This window comes from Pseudophryne corroboree, chromosome 3 (genome assembly GCF_028390025.1).
Source record: "Pseudophryne corroboree isolate aPseCor3 chromosome 3, aPseCor3.hap2, whole genome shotgun sequence".
NCBI classification, from domain to species: Eukaryota; Metazoa; Chordata; class Amphibia; order Anura; family Myobatrachidae; genus Pseudophryne; species Pseudophryne corroboree.
In genome coordinates this window covers 743,055,642-743,073,889 of record NC_086446.1, presented here as the reverse complement: position 1 = coordinate 743,073,889, position 18,248 = coordinate 743,055,642, and the positions used below count along the sequence as shown (strand labels likewise).

At 45.3% G+C, this 18,248-nt stretch overlaps 1 protein-coding gene across 5 annotated transcripts in view; it reads right to left on the bottom strand.

Moving 5' to 3' along the window:
* Positions 1-18,248, bottom strand: part of LOC135056751 (stress-induced-phosphoprotein 1-like) — a 141,930-nt gene that overhangs the window by 911 nt on the left and 122,771 nt on the right. For 2 of the 5 annotated variants that reach the window (XM_063962292.1, XM_063962291.1), the window contains exons 10-14: positions 11,871-11,961; positions 11,686-11,755; positions 7,355-7,432; positions 4,757-4,859; positions 2,486-2,592 (exon numbers count right to left, since the gene is read on the bottom strand). In XM_063962292.1, coding sequence (XP_063818362.1) covers positions 2,486-2,592; positions 4,757-4,859; positions 7,355-7,432; positions 11,686-11,755; positions 11,871-11,961 — 449 coding nt within the window. Of the gene's footprint in view, positions 1-3; positions 304-2,485; positions 2,593-4,756; positions 4,860-7,354; positions 7,433-11,685; positions 11,756-11,870; positions 11,962-18,248 lie in introns of those variants that run through there. The other 3 variants (XM_063962293.1, XR_010244062.1, XR_010244061.1) reach the window with 3 other exon arrangements.

Here is an 18,248-nt window from a genome sequence, read left to right as displayed (position 1 = left end):
AGATAATACACATTATTGGTGTATATGACTGAGATATGACCAGTCCACACATTCCATCAATCCCTCCTGATAGCGCTCCCTACTCGGATGACAGATCAATGTGTCCGTTGCATCGTGTGACAAAATAAAAAAGTGTAACACTTCTATGGGTTGAGGGACTGACATGCCTACGAGGCGGCCTCCTCTCCCACTACTGTGCCATGTAAAACACAATCCAGATAGCTGTAGCCGTGCGTGTCACAGGAGAAAAGACCAGGAGTCATCACTTTACAGAATATTAGAAGGTCAAATTTGTGCAATTATCTGCAAATTTGCAAAAGGAGATGGACAATCGTTACTTTCCATAAGCAAAGAAGCAGTCAGTACTTTTAGCAGCAAACCCTCTTGGTACTTGGTTATTCAGGTATGTTAGCAATTGGGCAAAACCATGTTGCACCGCAGGTGGGGCAGATGTAACATGTGCAGAGAGAGTTAGATTTGGGTGGGTTATATTGTTTCTGTGCAGGGTAAATACTGGCTCCTTTATTTTTGCACTGCAATTTAGATTTCCGTTCGAACAACCCCCACCCACGTCTAACTCTCTCTGCACATGTTACATCTGCCCCACCTGCAGTACAACATGGTATTGGCCATTAGTGTGCTTTTTTGGTTTGCTAACAAACCTGATAAGGCACTATGGGGGTCATTCCGAGTTGTTCGCTCGGTATTTTTTTTTGCATTGCAGCGATTTTCCGCTTAGTGCGCATGCGCAATGTCCGCAGTGCGACTGCGCCAAGTAAATTTGCTATGCAGTTAGGAATTTTACTCACGGCTTTTTCATCGTTCTGGTGATCGTAGTGTGATTGACAGGAAGTGGGTGTTTCTGGGCGGAAACTGGCCGTTTTATGGGTGTGTGCGGAAAAACACTACCGTTTCTGGGAAAAACTCGGGAGTGGCTGGAGAAACGGAGGAGTGTCTGGGCGAACGCTGGGTGTGTTTGTGACGTCAAACCAGGAACGACAAGCACTGAACTGATCGCAGATGCCGAGTAAGTCTGGAGCTACTCAGAAACTGCTAAGAGAGGTGTAATCGAAATATTGCGAATACGTCGTTCGCAATTTTAAGATGCTAAGATTCACTCCCAGTAGGCGGCGGCTTAGCGTGAGTAAATCTGCTAAAAGCAGCTTGCGAGCGAACAACTCGGAATGAGGGCCTATGTCAGGGGTCAGTGTTTGCTTGGAGGTTACTGGTCTCCTTAATGTTAATATAGCTTATCTAGGAAATACTGTTGAGTCCTATCATCCTCTACACAGGGTAATAAAAACATTGTGAAATATACTGTACATTTTCTTCATTCCTGACAACAAAAACTATAGGTTGATGAGACACACACATATTATAGCTATATATATATATATATATATATATATATATATTTATTTATTTTACACACGCACACAAATACATACTTATTCACACATTCTTAACCCATGAACACATAATGATTATCCCTGTGTTTCTAAGCTCTTAGCAGGGTGAGTGCACAATACTGTAACTGCACTTTTGTATTGGAGAGCATTAATCTAGGCTAGCACACTGTAGCAGAACATTAAATATTGATATCTGGTGTCTGACCTCCCAGCACTACAGGTCCCACATTAGAAGACAGCAGAGGCAGCAGAGGTAGGAAGAGAAAGTAATCAGCTTAAGCTCATAAGGAGACGGAATATATGATAGACGTTAACAAGGATTACAATGACTACCCCGCACTGTGTTACTCAGAGACGCGATGTGCGCAGACTATAGCGAGGCAGGCACAAGGCTTGGTACTAATTAGGATCATCCAGTGGGCAGGCGGCTGTTTCTTAAACAATTATTATGAAACGGAAGCTGCAGCGCCCCCTTTCTGGTTATTAGACGGAGAAGGAAACAGACTACTGCAAGTCACAGGGCAGACTGCCACGGCTAGCTTCCAAACAGTGCGCTACCAAGGTCTTACATCTAATAGCATAGAAAGTAACCTTACAGGCTGCAGGTACTGGACTCACTAATCGATTATGAACTACATTCAGTATTGTCCAACGTCTTATGAAGACCATTATCTGTTTACTCCCATGCCCCCATGTATATCGGTTGCACCTGAAATCAGTTTTGGCAGCAACAAAAAACTAAAACGTAATAAAACATGGTGACTTAAGCCTGGTTATGATATTAGGCGCACCTTATAGTATAGATTCCTACACTTCTCTAAAGCTAGGGCGAAGTAGAGTCTTAAGCTGGGCGGACATTGTCCGATAGATCGTGGGTGCTTTGGCGGCTGTGTACTAGCGATATGGCTGTGAACAAAGTAATGTACAGACCTACCGGGTCGGCCCTGCAGCATATCGGCGCATCGTGCTGTGTGTACAGGCAATCAGCCGACCACCGCCTGTACACTTGCTGCAGAGGCCGCCGGTGACCAACATCACAACTTGAGTGGGATACTGCGCAGCGGAGGAAAACCTACTTTATTACAGCTGCCTTTGTTTGTGCTTCCGATGTGCTAACAGTTGAGGGTCGGTAAGGCTTGTCCGGGTATCGAATTAATAACCGCGTGTTCTCAATTTCTTTGCCCTGTTGGTAGAAGAGAAACAAACTACTGTAGAAGCAAAACATTCAAACACTCAAGACATTCAACCAGGACAATGCAAGTGGCCTGCCAGAGAAAGCCCTGTAATAGCAAAGCAGCAGATACTGGACACCAACAGGAATTCATTCATTAGTGATCATAAAGAGCAGATGTATTAACCTGGAGAAGGGATAAAGAAGTGATAAACCAGTGATAAGTGGAAGGTGATAACACACCAGCCAATCATTATGATGATCACCTTCCGCTTATCACTGCTTTATCCCTACTCCAGGCTTAATACATCTGCCCCACTGAACCTTACTAATTACTTACAGCAGGCTTACCCACCTACAGTACTTACAGTATGCTTACTCTATAAACACATGGACGATTTCACTATTCATTTTAAATATTTAGCAACATCAACAACAAACAATTATATCCACCTTGCACTTGGGATATAAGAGATATGTAAGTGTCTTTTTGATATTGTATCCCTGAAGAAAGGACACACAAAGGTCCTGAAATGTTAGATTAGTCAGGGAATCAAAAATGCAGAAATGTGGCACCATTTGTTCACTCGTCAGGATTACAATCAAAACACTGACTGTTACTGAGAACTAAACTGAAAGAATAAACTCTTATTTGCTGTTTATCTACAAGCCTGGCGAGTGCCCTGCTCTTTGGACTATGTTTGTATGAATGCATAGATGGAGCACTCCTGCAGCTGGATCTAGTAACCGTAGAGAGTGCACGCTCATATCTCCCGCTATACAATCCAGATAGCCTGGTACTCCACTCTAAACACACTCGGCTCTGGTACCCTCTGGACAGAGGTAGGTACGTAGCAGAAGAATCAAATCGTGGCACTCAGAGACTTGCAGCAAAAAGTGTTTTGGGGCTCACATGCCCCTTTGTCACCTTGATGTGCAATGCCGCCCAGGATTTAAGACTACCAGCTAGACAGATGAGTGCGCAAGTAATGTGCAGCAAAATGATCGTTCAGCAGCAGCCTCCAAGTCCCCATGGAACACTGTTGGCTTCCTCAAGGGGCATCATTTAAAAGGTGTTCTGTTGTGCCATTTAACTATATTTAATTTGGCACTTGTGTCACACTAAACATTAATTAAAGCTGCCGTAACAAATAAATCACTAGCTATAGACCACACGGTTGCACCAGAGTTACTTATTATACATTATAGGAATACAATTCCCTATCGAACCCCCCAAAAATTCAAAAAGCGCTCAAAAGTAAAATCCCTATTAAAACCTTTTATTCTGGTTACATCTAGCACGGGCTGCAATTTGGTCCTATCAGCTTATTTTAGCATGGAAATGATGGTTCAGAGACACGTCAACATTTGGCAGGTTCTTCTGTAGATGTAACGTGTATTTGATGTCCTAGTTACATATGTGTACAGCATTTGTAATCTTACCTTTCGCAAGGAACAAACCTGTGACAGGTACAATAATTGTCCATTTATATAGGTATATTCAATATGAGTCGGATCCATTCCGACATGCATTTGTCGTAATGGATCCGATAACCCCTATTCAAATAGTGGCCAAATCTGACTGTCGGATTTGGCCGGTGTCCGTGCGGCTGTCAGCAGCTACCCGTGTGTGAGAACAGAGGGAGCTGCGGGAGCCGCAAAACACGCCCCGTGCCGCGCTGCAGGGAGAGAGGTACCTGGCCTGGGGACAGCCGTCAAAGTGCCTCTCATCCCCGCTCCCACTAGCCACCGCACCGCTCCCCATAGACCGCCGCTCCGCCCACCTCAATCCGACTTTTTTAAAAGTCGGATCGAAGTTGTCGGAAACTAGGCCAAATCCTGTCGGATTTGGCCTTGTTTCCAACAAAAGCACGTGGATCCGAGGCTATTCCGCCGATCCACGTGTTTTCTGACAAGTCGGGAATTCCTGACTAGTCGGAAAAAATCAGCCTCTAATGAATAGGTCGGAACCCCTTCCGACCTACTTCTGTCGGAAGCTGCCGTCTTTCGGACAAGACGGCAGCTTCCGACACTTATTGAATACCCCCCATAAACTAGAATTGTCCATTAATTTCTAGATTTCACATGTACAAAAAAATATATAAAAAAGTAAAATGAAATCTGGTGTCTATGATCTGTCATCTGGACCCTAGGTACAATGGAAGCGAACACTCACCTGCAGCGCCTCCAGTGCTTTGGCTGTAGCAATAGGGCACTTAAAGTTAACAAACGCGCAAAACCGTTCACCGAGGAGCCGAATGCTATGAATTTCACCATAACTAGACAGAAATCATATATTAAAATTAAATAGCAAAAACAATTTTCAAAGTGAGAAAAACATTTCTGAAAACAGTCATCTTGCACCTGTTTAAAGGGACACTGGAACATCAGAAGAACTGTTCTCTGTTGGGATAACCCGTCCTTACTGCAACTTGTCCTAATGCAGACCCTCCAACGTGACCCCTTCCATCAGGTACAAAATACTCTGCTTCTGGACCTCCCCTCTCAATTTATGATTACTGTCATCTATGCTGAAACACCTCTCTCATTAATTAACTAGTTCACCAAAGGTGACGCAATCATAAATTAAGAGGGGAGGTCCAGGAGCCCGGTGGGAGGGAGAGAGACGGTCCCTGTGCTCCGTGGAAGTGCATTTATCCTAATTTACCAATATATTTGACTGCAGCTTCTGGCAGTTACATTTTTGCACATCTCAGTCTCCATATATCGAAGTGAATGAAAATGTAATTGTATCACTGCTGTCAAGATGTCGAACGAGAACATTTGGCTGCAAGGAGACAATTGCCGCATTTTTTGACAATTACATAGCTCTAGAAATATAATGGAGACCAATGATGACTCCTGGAAGCGAGGTCTCTCCCTTTCCCTTTTATAAAGCATATGATTTTTAAAGAACATCCAAAAATCTTCTGCCGCAAAATGACACGAACCTGCACTTACGATGGGCGCTGAAGTCTCGCTCATTTAATACCTACGGACTGCTGCATTATTCTGGAAATTTGTTGGAGGGAAAGTGTAACAGAGTACTCCCTGGCATCTCTCCCCCCCATCCTCTCGCAATGGTACAAACACCGCAATATAAAGAATAATGGATCTCTCTTCAGTAAATGCTAAAAGTAACTCCCGGTTGGGGGAATCAATCAAACCTACCAAACAGGACTACAGGTTTCCTACAGTAACGAATCCCATTCTAGCTATCATTTTACAGACTGTTAGCTAATTGAACATTATGCTTCCCAGTGTTCCTCAGTCCAGCTGCTTCTGCACAGAAGCTCTGGACATTAGGCAGATTAATGGAGCAGGAGTATGTACGGTCCATAGGTGATTAGTGTGATGGAGGAAAAACCCCTTTAAGGTTTTCAAAGCTGGGGACTCCGTATATTTATAGGATGTATGTATACAGCGATAAGTTCCTGCATCAACGTACGGGCTAGAGGAAACAGGGTTAAACGAAAAGGCGTCAGCGTCCCTTTAATTTAATTTGAAAGCATCCATTAGCGCTGACGCCCTGCTGACCACTGTTGCAAGGAGATGCCTCAGAGTAACAGATAGCAGCAGTGCTAATTTCAAGGCTAATTATCTGAGGAAAACGGAGTTAATGAAATGAAGCCAAAACTCTACAGAGTCCACAGATCCATTCCGTCCTCCAGCCTGGGGGAACAGATTTTATACCTGTAACAGTATACAAATCATGTGACACGGGGGCTAATCAATGCGCATTGCTGATACAGCATAAATATAACAATCGGTATATATGTAGCGTTACACACACACTGCAGTGTGGTTCTCAGACGCTAGTTTGCCAAATGTGTACGTTTAATGCAATACAGGTGCGCGCATTAAAGACTAAAGGGCTGAATCAGTGCTGTACGCAAGTCAGCTGTAATAACGCCCGCACCGCATGTGCAGCGAATAATCTAGCATGCAGTGGGACGCATCTACGCGGCAGCACCGCCCCAATATACGCGCACTTGGTTTCATAAGCATCATCATGATCAGTACACACATGCAGCAGCCCTATATAAAAATAGGTATATCGATCTGTGCGTACGTATGACTATTGCCCGCAACTCCGCCGGAACGTCCTTGCTAAACCTGCCTACGGATGAACGCTCCATTACCACCCAGTAGTACCCCGTCTGCCGCAAATAGAGACTCTGCATCACCCGTAATTGAGTGCGCTCGGCTCTGGAGCAATATCGCGCAAGATCGGTCCGCAAAAATGACCTGAGTTCAACTCTGCACCAGCCGCTACAAGCACCACTGCGCATCCATGATAAACGCACACATTGTACGAGAATACACAGCTTCCCGCCAGCATCACGTGTAGCATGGAGGCACTGAGCAAGGGAAGACCCTTGTTACAGCAGTAAATATACATGATCACTGTGGGTCCTATTGGAGTAAATCTCGTGATTCTTCTGCAAGTGATATTACACAGCAATACTGCACAGTTCTCCATGTATTAGGGGGAGATTTATAAAAAAAGGAAAACTAGAACCCCCCCCCCCCCAAAAAAAAAACAAAAAAAAAACAGGACAAGTGGAGTTATTACCCTTATCAACCAATCAGATCCTGGATATTATTTAACAGAATGTACTAGATAAATGCTTGTTACAAACTGCTTGGTTGCTATGGGCAACTCCATCATTTGCCCTCTGTAGAAGGTGTGATACATCTGCCCGCCTATCTGAAGATAGTGGATATGATTTTAGAGAAATTATAAATACCAACAAAAAACAAAAATACTTACAATTTAAACAGGTCCCTCAGCTGCTTTTCCGTTATCTGATCCGTGATGTTTCCTACCCACAAGGAACAACTCTGGGTCCTGTACAATGACACACAACAATCACATTACAGCAGCACTTCTCCGTATATGTTAGTGTGTTCTAAAGGTACATTACTACACGGTCACAGTAATGATATATAACCAAGCTCTGAGTGACTGGTCAGATGTATTGGGACAGGAGCCCCGTAGTGCTTAATACACAAACGGGGGAAAAAATAATAATAATACACTACGGTAAATTAATTAGTAAAACATAAAAAACTAAATTGGGTACACTCCAATGTGCAACAGTGGCTTGGTATAAATGCACTCAGATGAAAGGGTCATTTTAATAAATGTATTATTTCTTTATTTTCAGTTATTTATGTAGCGCACACATATTCCACAGTGTTTTGGCCATTCACATCAGTCCCTGCCCCGGTGGAGCTTACACTCTATATTCACATGTACACACGCACACATTCATGCTAGGGTTAATTTTGTTGGGAGCCAATGATTTTGTATTTGGATTTTGGGAGGAAAATAAATGAAGCAAAAAACACAAAAATGAGGCACAAAAAAAATTGAAATTCAAATAATACCTATTGCAGTGCGATTAACTGCAGCTCCTACAATGGGGTACAAGACCCCCACAAAGATATACCGTACTAACAAAGTGGGGTCAGAAAGAAAGCTCTGGCAATCAAAATGATATATATTTCTCAAAAAAACACAAAACAAAAAATAAAATTTCTGTGTATTTATCAAAGACAACGTGAATAGCCCAAAAATATCTAACTAAATAAATACAGTACAGTAAAGGTGGGTACACACTTAGCGATAAATTAAAAAACATTGCTCATTTTGACACTTCCTGAGCGAAGTCGTTTAATTTATCGCTAAATGTGTATGCTGCCACAGCCGAGCGATGCGCGGCCCCGCGGGCCGTTAACGACTCACGCTGTCAGCTGTGCATGCAGCTCAATTTGGACTGGCGTGACGTCACTTAGCGATATGTTCATCATATCGCTCAGTGTGTATGCACTGCCGCCGACCGCCCGGCAGGGGGAAAACACTAGGCGACGTCGCTCATAGAGCACATCGCCTAGTGTGTACCAACCCTAAGTAAAACATTAAACTACAAAAAAAACTTTTCAAAGTGAACTTAATGCATTCCTATAGCCACAGAGGAATAAAAAAATCTCAAGGTTCAGAATCATTTTGGGTCAATATCTGGGATGGAACGATGTGCAGTTAGTGTATGTAAGTGGGCGCCGTTCGCGCGTCCCGCTACCTTGCATGGTAAGCGAACAGTGTCAGAGAGACGGGCTGTCTGTTGCTTAGATATGTGGTGACAGCGTCAGGAAGTGTATACACGTGTTGGTCTGTTTTTCGCTCGGGAGTTCCGGTTCTTGATCGTTATGAAAGAATAACCCGTCTGCCAACGGTTTCGACCTATAGATTTGGAGAATTCATTTAGCTGCCTATAAGGAATGAACAGAACATGAGCATATCACTGGGAATACTGCAGACGCTGAGGACTGGGCTCTCACCATCGGTGCATTATCAGAGACACCAGCAGCTGACTGTAACATCTAGGATGGAATGTAATGCCACCTCAGTTCGGCGGCTGTGCGGGATGCTGTGTAAGTGATTGCCCCTTTAAAAAAATTGTCCGCGTTCGGCCAGGTTACATAGTTAGTGAGGTTGAAAAGAGGCAAAAAGCCCATTGGGTTCAACCTGTATCAGTATTAAGCAGTGCATATTATAATGCACCAGCCAAAATAATGGTTTCGTACCTATTGACAACTATATTTCGTATCACTCCCATATACATAATGTCAATATATTAAATGCTATAGCCTTGGATGCCTTTTTCAGCTAGAAAACTGTCCAATCCGTTTTTAAATGCATTTACAGAGTCCGCCATTATTATCTTCTCCGGCAGGGAGTTCCAAATCCTTATTGCCCTTACTGTGAAGAACCCTTTCCTACGTTGTGTATGGAACTTTCTCTCCTCTAGTCTCAGTGAGTGCCCACGTGTCCTATACAGAGTTTTATTAATAAACAAATCCCCTGCTAACTCTTTGTATTGACCTGACAAATGAGCTCTTAACATTTGATGTGCTGATACCCAAACACGAACCACCCAAGTAACAAACTGACTGCTCACTAAGCAATGCAGCGGGACGTAATAACTGCGCCATTTCAGTACGAACGGTAGGTGTGACTAACTCAATTTTTGACCCAAAATATTGTCCAGCATTGAGATTTTCTTCAACGCCGCGGGACATTTTGAACTTTTTGGGAATATTTATTCTATTTCGTTATTATTGTCATTTTTCTTTGGTACTTTGAACAAATGTACGCACAGGAGACGGGACATAGTATAAGCATACAGGTTGTAGGGGAGAGCCGGTAATCTTTAAGACCGGGCTGTGCACTGTGTATCATATACTGTATGAGACACTAGCTGATGGTCTTAGAAAGAGAAAACAGTTTACAAATGTTTGTGAACCTTTCCAATGACATACTGTATTTGATTGATTACGCAACAGAGTCTGAATGAAACGTGCTTGACGAGATCCGGGAGGAAGAACAAGCGTTTGATCTGTTCTCCCGATACAGAAATTGCTCTAAGCAGATCCAGAGGATGTAATCATTGGTTGCTTACAGACAAAGGGGAAGAAGTAGAATTTCCTGATGGATAGGAAAAGTAGAAACAACCTCACACAGTAAAGTAGGATTAGTCTGCTAGGCCACTTTATTTATAGAGAGATATGTATACGGACAGCATGTCTCTACATGGATATGGTGTAATGGTTAGCATTACTGCCTTACAGCTCTGAAGTCGTGGGTTCGATTCCCACCACTGCCCTAACTGTGTGGAGTTTGTATATTCTCCCTGTACTTGCGTGGGTTTCCTACAGGTGCTCCGGTTTCCTCTCACAATCCTAAAATATACTGGTAGGTTAACTGGCTCCCAGTGGTTCTTACCTGCTGTCAAATTCTGTTAGACATAGTGCAAATTTTATATCAACGGAGATTGTTCTGGACAAAGTATGATAGACAACCGGTTGTATAAAGCAACAACGAAAACATACAACCCCAAATGAATTAATGAAATCACAGTCGCACATTGGGGGTCATTCCGAGTTGACCGCACGCTGCCGATTTTTCGCAGCACAGCGATCAGGTTACTACTGCGCATGCACCACAATGCGCACGCGCGTCGTACGGGTACAAACAACATTGTTGCTGTGCAATGCTTCTAGCGACTATTCCATTAGCACAGCGGTTCGCAAGGAGATTGACAGAAAGAGGGCGTTTGTGGGTGTCAACTGACCATTTTCTGGGAGTGGTAGGGAAAACGCAGGCGTGTGCAAGTGTTTGCAGGGCGGGTGTCTGACGTCAATTCCAAGACTGAACAGGCTGAAGTGACCGCAAGGGCTGAGCAAGTTCAGACCTACTCTGAAACTACAAAAAACTTTTTCGTCCCGCTCGGCTGCACATGCGATTGCACACTTGCCATGGGCGGCGACTATGCGTTTGCACGGCTGCAAAAAGTAGCTAGCGAGCGATCAACTTGGAATGACCCCCCATTGTATTAATAGTCACGTAAACAGTTAATGTATTTCCTTCTGAGTCGAACCGTGCAGGTTTCCCGGTTTTGCGCATAGAGTCACCGTACAGCTTTGGACGCACAGTATCGGAAATGTAAGGGGTGTCCCTGGACGGTGACTGGGAGGTAACAGAAGCCCCGATATGCTGCATCATCTAAGGCTGGTGAAACTTCCGATGGGGCGACCAATGGTGGGCCTGACTATGCACCAAGTGGTATTTCAGCGTTTACAGACGCTAGCAAAGGGCTTCTCAGTACTCGTGCATTCGGACACACGGCTGTACATTAGGGAAGGACTTGTATGGAGCGAAGATGCAGACGCAACTCCGGCAAATGACGCAGCCCGCATGTGTAACCAGCAAAGCTAATCCCATCAGCACACACTGCGTCAGACATAGGGGTATGGTGGCTTTTGTCTTTATATAGCAAGTACACAGTCAGCACGGCAGTGACAGGTGGCATCCGGCGTTGTCATATACGTCAGTGGGAGACATTCCCACAAAATAATTTCCAATATTTCTCTAAAGACGTTCGGCAAGGAACTGAACCATGATATCCATGCCCGAGTTCAAGATCTAAAAGGGAAACCAATTTGCATAAGTGGAATACTCCTGCGGAGCATTTATAAACTCCTGTCAGCCGACACAGATTTACACCACTCCTCAGGCAACAGATACGCGGTTATACTCACTCCGACAATTCATTCCCAAACAGCAGCTCCTCTTCTCCCATCTCCTGCAGGTTCACGTTCTCCTGCAAGACTGCACGGCCATAAGAGAAAGTGTTACCGGCGGCTGCCTCTAGAATGTCTCAGCCCCCCATCCCCCCCTACCCCAGACTGTAGGCTGTAACTGCTGTAATGGAACAGAAAATCACCTTTAGCAGAAACCGGAGCCTCCATGACAGCAGCGACAGATTCATACTCCTCCAGTAAGCTGATACTCTGCTCATGGGTAAAACCATGATCCTTGAAAGAGAATTAAATACAGATGAGAAAAACAACCGAAAGGGTTTTATTCTTTGTTTAAACACTGAGAGACGCCACTCGCTCCTATTTGCGGAGATCAGCATCGTGAAATTAAATTGTCATTTATTTTGTCGCACAGAGAAACCGTCAAAGCCTTCAAATAGGAGCAGCAGGCTTCTCATTATAAACCACAGGCAGATAGTATTGTTACATGTAGTTACAAGTAGGGCCTATGTATATGGGCAACACTCCCAGCAATCAGAGTACCTTGGTGCGGATATGCAAATTAATGAGGATTTTGCTGGCATCCCGATAGCTGAAATCCCAACATAGGGGAGGTAAGACTGTTCCCTCCTCTATGCCATATCCCTCCCTTCCCGCAGCCTAACCCTAACCTCCCCGCTTAGGGGTCTATTTACTAAGCCTTGGATGGAGATAAATTCGCTGGAGATAAAGTACCAGCCAATTGGCTCCTGTCATTTTTCAAACACAGCCTGTGACATAGCAGCTACGAGCCGATTGGCTGGCACTTTATCTCCAACGACTTTATCTCCATCCAAGGCTTAGTAAATAGACCCCTTAGTGTCTAATCCTAATCCCCCTATCCTGCAGCCTAACTGTGCTTAAACCTAACCCCCACTCTCCACAGCCTAACCTTAACGTCGCCACTCCCCCCCCCCAGGTTAAACTGAACCCACGTGGTTGGTGTCTAAACCTACCCCGCCCCCCACCCAATCTGCCCGCTATACTTACTGTTGGGATTCTGGCATTGATCGGTCTCCTAACCCTGCGGGGATTCCGGTGCTGGCATTCTGGCAAGATTCCAGCGCCGGCATTCTGACTGCCGGGATCACAACAGCCAGCATCTTAACCGCATCCTGTTTATGGTCACCCATGGACGAGACTGTGAACTACCAATATTGATAGCAATTAAAAAAAGGGAGGAGTGGATGGCAGAAAAAAAAAGGAGGAGTGGATGGCAGAAAAAAAAAGGAAGAGTGTATGGCAGAAAAAAAAAAAGGAGGAGTGGATGGCAGAAAAAAAAAGAAGAAGGAGGAGTGGATGGCAGAAAAAATAGGATTTTGGTACTTACCAGGTAAATCCTTTTCTTTGAATCCATAGGGGGCACTGGAGTACTCTTGGGATATGGACGGCTTCCGCAGGAAACAGGGCACTGAATATTTAAATTTAGAACTCTCCACCCCTCCATATCCCAGAGTACCTCAGTGTTTTTTACTGAGCCGAACAGGAACTATAGAGAGGTTGACAATGGAGAATTACATATAACAGAAAGGACAACAATAAAGTTGACACATAACGTTACTGACAACTAAACAGTTGACACCATAACCGATAGAACTTTATAATTTGAACCAGTCGGTGAAAATGTGTTACCATAAGATCCCCTGAACTTACCACAAACCAGGTAAAACTGCTCTGGGTGGGCGTCCAGTGCCCCCTATGGATTCAAAGAAAAGGATTTACCTGGTAAGTACCAAAATCCTATTTTCTTTTTCATCCACTAGGGGTCACTGGAGTACTCTTGGGACGTACCAAAGTTTCCCTTGTGGGCGGGAGAGCTGTTTGGCACCTGTAACACTATGCGGCCAAAGCTAGATGCTGATGCCGCCAACGTATCAAACTTGTAACAGCGCACAACCGTGTGCACTGATGACCATGTAGCCGCACGGCAAAGCTGCGTCGTAGAAGCTCCACGACCAGATGCCCATGAAGCTCCCACAGAACATGTGGAATGAGCTGTTACTGATGTAGGCGGCTGTAACCTAGCATGAAGGTAAGCCTGACGTAGAGTCAGTTTTATCCATCTGGAGAAGGTCTGCTTAGAATCTGGCCAACCTATCTTGGCAGCATCATAGAGAACAAACAACGTATCCGTCTTTCGAACTGTAGACGTTCGGGATACATAAACGCGGAATGCGCGTACTACATTTAGAGTTCCAGAATGTCCGGTTAACACAGGAACTACTATAGGTTGATTGATGTGAAAAGATGACACTACCCTTTGGTAAGAAAGCGGGATTCGGACGAAGTTCCGCTCTGTCATTATGAAACACCAAATACGGTGGCTTGCGTGACAAGACACCCAAATCTGAAACACGCCTTGCCGAAGCTAAGGCCAGTAGAAAAATTATTTTCCAAGTAATATCCACTTTCAAAATGTGAAGACTGTAATAAATCTAAAACCAGATTCAAGTCCCATGGCGCTGTAGGTGGAATGAATGGAGGCTGTACTCTGAGGACACCTTGCAGAAAGGTGTGTACCGACGGCAATAGAGCCAATCATCTTTGAAAATAAAGTGACAGCGCAGATACCTGCACCTTTAGTGTAGATAAACGCAGTCCTCCATCTAACCCCGTCTGTAGACATAACAAAAGACGGGATAACTTGAAAGATGATGTCGGAAACTTCAGGAGTTTCACACCAACCTATATAGGCACGCCAAATTCTGTAATAATGAGCTGCCGTAACTGGCTTCCTAGCTCGTAACAAGGTTGGTATAACCGATTCTGGAATGCCCTCTCTCCTTAAGAGTGCGTTCTCAATAGCCACCCTGTCAAACGCAGCCGCGCTAAATTGGGGTAAAGGAAAGGACCCTGTTGTAACAGGTCCGAACGAAGTGGGAGCGGCCAAGGATCGTCTGCGAGTAGTCTGCGGAGATCCGAGAACCAAGCTCTCCGAGGCCAATGAGGCGCCACTAGTATGACTGTGACGGACTCTCTTTAGATCCGTTTTAGCAACAGAGGGAGCAGCGGAAACTGTGGAAACAGATACACGAGGCTGTACGGCCACGCGATTGTGAGAGCATCCACCGCCACTGCCTTTGTATCTCTCGTTCTGGACACATACTGGGGCATTTGGTGATTGTGGCGAGATGCCATCAGGTCCACTTGAGGGTAACCCCACCTCTGGACCAACATGTGAAACACTTCTGGATTTAATGCCAATTCTCCTGGATGAAAATCCCGACGGCTGAGATAATCCGCCTCCCAGTTGTCCACTCCCGGAATGAACACTGCCGACAATATCACCTGGTGGTATTCTGGCCAATTGAGGATTCGAGCTTCTTCCCGCATTGCCATGCGGCTTCTCGTTTCTCCTTGTTTGTTGATATATGCGACTGCCGTCGCGTTGTCTGACTGCACTTGGACAGTCTGAGAGCGAAGCATGTGTACTGCTTGTCGTAGTGCATTGTAAATTGCGCAGAGTTCCAGGACATTTATAGACAGCAATCTTTCGTGATCCGCCCAGAGACCCTGGCGCTGACAATTTTGAACTACAGCTCCCCAACCTCTGAGACTCGCGTTCGCCGTTAGAATTATCCAATTCCCGCCGCCGCCTGCGGTTAAATTGTGTACCTTGAGCCACCAGAGTAGAGACACCCTTGCCCTTGGCGACAACCTCACCGTGTGGTGAATCTGCAAATGCGAGGCCGACCACTGTGCGAGCACATGCTGTTGAAATGGACGTGAGTGAAATCTTCCGAACTGAAGCGCTTCGAAAGCCACCACCATTGTTCCTAATAGGCGAATACACAAATGTACCGAGACTGTGCGTGGCTTGAGCACTAATTGTACCAGATGGCGAATAATCTGTACTTTATGTTCTGGTAGGTAAATTCTTTGATTTACTGTATCGAGAATCATACCTAGGAATTGAAGTCGTTGAGACGGAATTAGATGTGATTTCTTGAAGTTGACAATCCAACCGTGGTGAACCAGTACATTGTACGTTAGCAGCGCATGTTGGAGGAGCATCTGTTGCGACGGAGCTTTTATGAGCAGATCGTCTAAGTACGGAACGATTGTCACTCCCAGGGATCTGAGATGAGCTATCATCACAGACATCACTTTGGTGAATACCCGAGGCGCTGACGACAGGCCAAACGGTAGAGCCTGAAACTGTTAATGGTTGTGGCATATTGCAAAACGCAAGAACCTCTGATGAGGTGACCAAATCGGAATGTGTAAGTACGCATCCTTGAGATCTAGCGCAATCATGCAATCTTGTGGCTCCAAATCTGCAATTACTGACCGCAGAAATTCCATCTTTAATTTGTAGTAAGTGACTTACTGATTGAGACTGTGACGGAGCCATCCGGCTTCGGTACCACAAACAGACTGGAATAATAACCCTGACCTTGTTGGTGTACCAGGCCTGGAATTAAAACTGCTGAATCCAGCAGAGACTGAATGGCAATTTGCCAAAACGCCTTCTTGTCGTCCGACAGAGGCAGTCCTGTCTTGAAAAAGCGCAGTGGCGGGAGACAGCTTTCTTTTAACACTAAATTGCGGAGATACATCCATCAGTGGATGTCTGGAATCCCGGCAAATGTAACGTCTGAAGGCGCGCTCCCACAATTGGAAATCCGATATGGCCTGGGAGCCCGTCATGCCACTGGCTTGTCGGTGACTTTAGCGCCCTGGCGTTACAAGGCGTGACTGTTTCTCTACCACAGCCTTGAAAGGACTGAAGTCTAAAGGATTTGAACGCCGGACTCCGTTTGCCAAGAACGCAGCCAGAGTACTTGTCGTGCTGTAACTAGCGACGATGAAAAACGAGAAGCGAGTTGACAGCCGGCAGCAGAAGCTGTACATAGATACTCAGCAGCTTCTCAGATTTGATTAACGATAAGTATAACGTGATCGTCATGTTCTGTTATCCATACAAATAGCGCCTTAGTGACCCAAATGCCCTTCTATCTTACGTCTGAAGGGTCTTTATAAGGTTTGACACAGACGAATCCACCAATGGCGGATTCTCCAATGTAGATGTCACTGTGTGGAAACGGGTAAGTAGACTTAAATCTGTGAGGTATAGAACCTGTTATTCGGTACTTTCGTGTTTCTACTAACATCTAATTAAGATATTCCTAAATAAGAACCCCATTGGAGATCTCTGTCATTTAGTAAATACGACTTATTATATGTTAGAGGCTCCTTAGTCTCTGTAAACTTCAGAGACTGACGCACTGGTCATTATCAATGTCTGGGCTGCACTGCACTATCTGACTGCTGGTCTAATTTGCCCTCCTCACCCTTATTTAGCGCCGTGAGGTTTGGCATAGAATTGTCAGACTGCAACATAGCAGAAACGGTTAAATTATAAGACCAATTAAATTAATACCTTGTACCCAAAGTGAAGTTGGACCTTTGCAAAGGCTAAGACTCCTCCGTTAGAACTGGCGGTCTCACCCGAGACTCCGATCTTGCCGCTCGTGTCGAGCGGCGGCCAATTCTAATTGCAACCCAGCCATTACATTTGCGTAACATTCTGGGAATGTAACCGGGTTCCGGAGTGGAAACCAACAAAACATACTGAACATGTGGTAGATTCATGTACAGACATTGCAGTAAAACTTCTTTTTAGTCTTTGCTGGTGCCGTACTCATTATGAAGACAGACAACACAATAGACAAAGACAGACACTTGCACGACTCAGTAAAATTGTTACTTAAGGTGTGTAATATATATATATATATATATATATATATATAAGGCCGAAGTGCAGTTCACATGGCCAGCCTATATAAAACCTGAACCAAAAATTCCCACTAACACCCCTGCGCCTCCGGTGGAGTAGAGATGTAGGACAGGAACGTTCTGGAATTACAAACAGGAAGAAACAGGAAGCATGGTTACAATGGCCCCCATGCCATGCTTACAGTGATAATCACAGGTCAGGTTACAATACATGCCTCCTGTGTTTAATATAGGCTCAATAGTCTATTAATATAACCTATGGTGCATATGAAATCTGGCAGCCTGTCATGCAGCCTATTATAAGTTTTTGCCTGTGATCAGACTTGTCCCCTCCCCCTGTGCTCCGTGTAGCGCTGTGTCTCAGCGGGGAGCGGGTGCCGGGAAGCTGACCTTGGTGTCACTGCAGGGAGGCGGGGGACGCTTGTGAGGAGAGCGGCCGAGTGAACTGAGTTCGGCTGGCTGGAGCGGCGTGTAGCGGCTTCCGGCGGCGCTAGTGTGAGCGCTGAGCTGCGGCGGTTCTCCCCCTCTTAGCGCTGGTACTTTGATGTACGTACAGCACGGACGGAGCGGCTGGGGCGGGCGGGCTGTAGTAGCGGCCGGTGCGGGCGGCGGTGATGAACACGGACCCCACACAGCGGGGCGGCAGCGCGCGCTGACCGCCCCGTCCCCCCCAGCATACCTTGTCTCCTTGTAGGGAGGGCTGCGACGGGGCTTCTTTCTGTAAGCTCCGTCCAGCTCTTGCAGCAGTCAGTGAGCTGCGTGTGGCTGTGAGGGTGCTCTTTGTG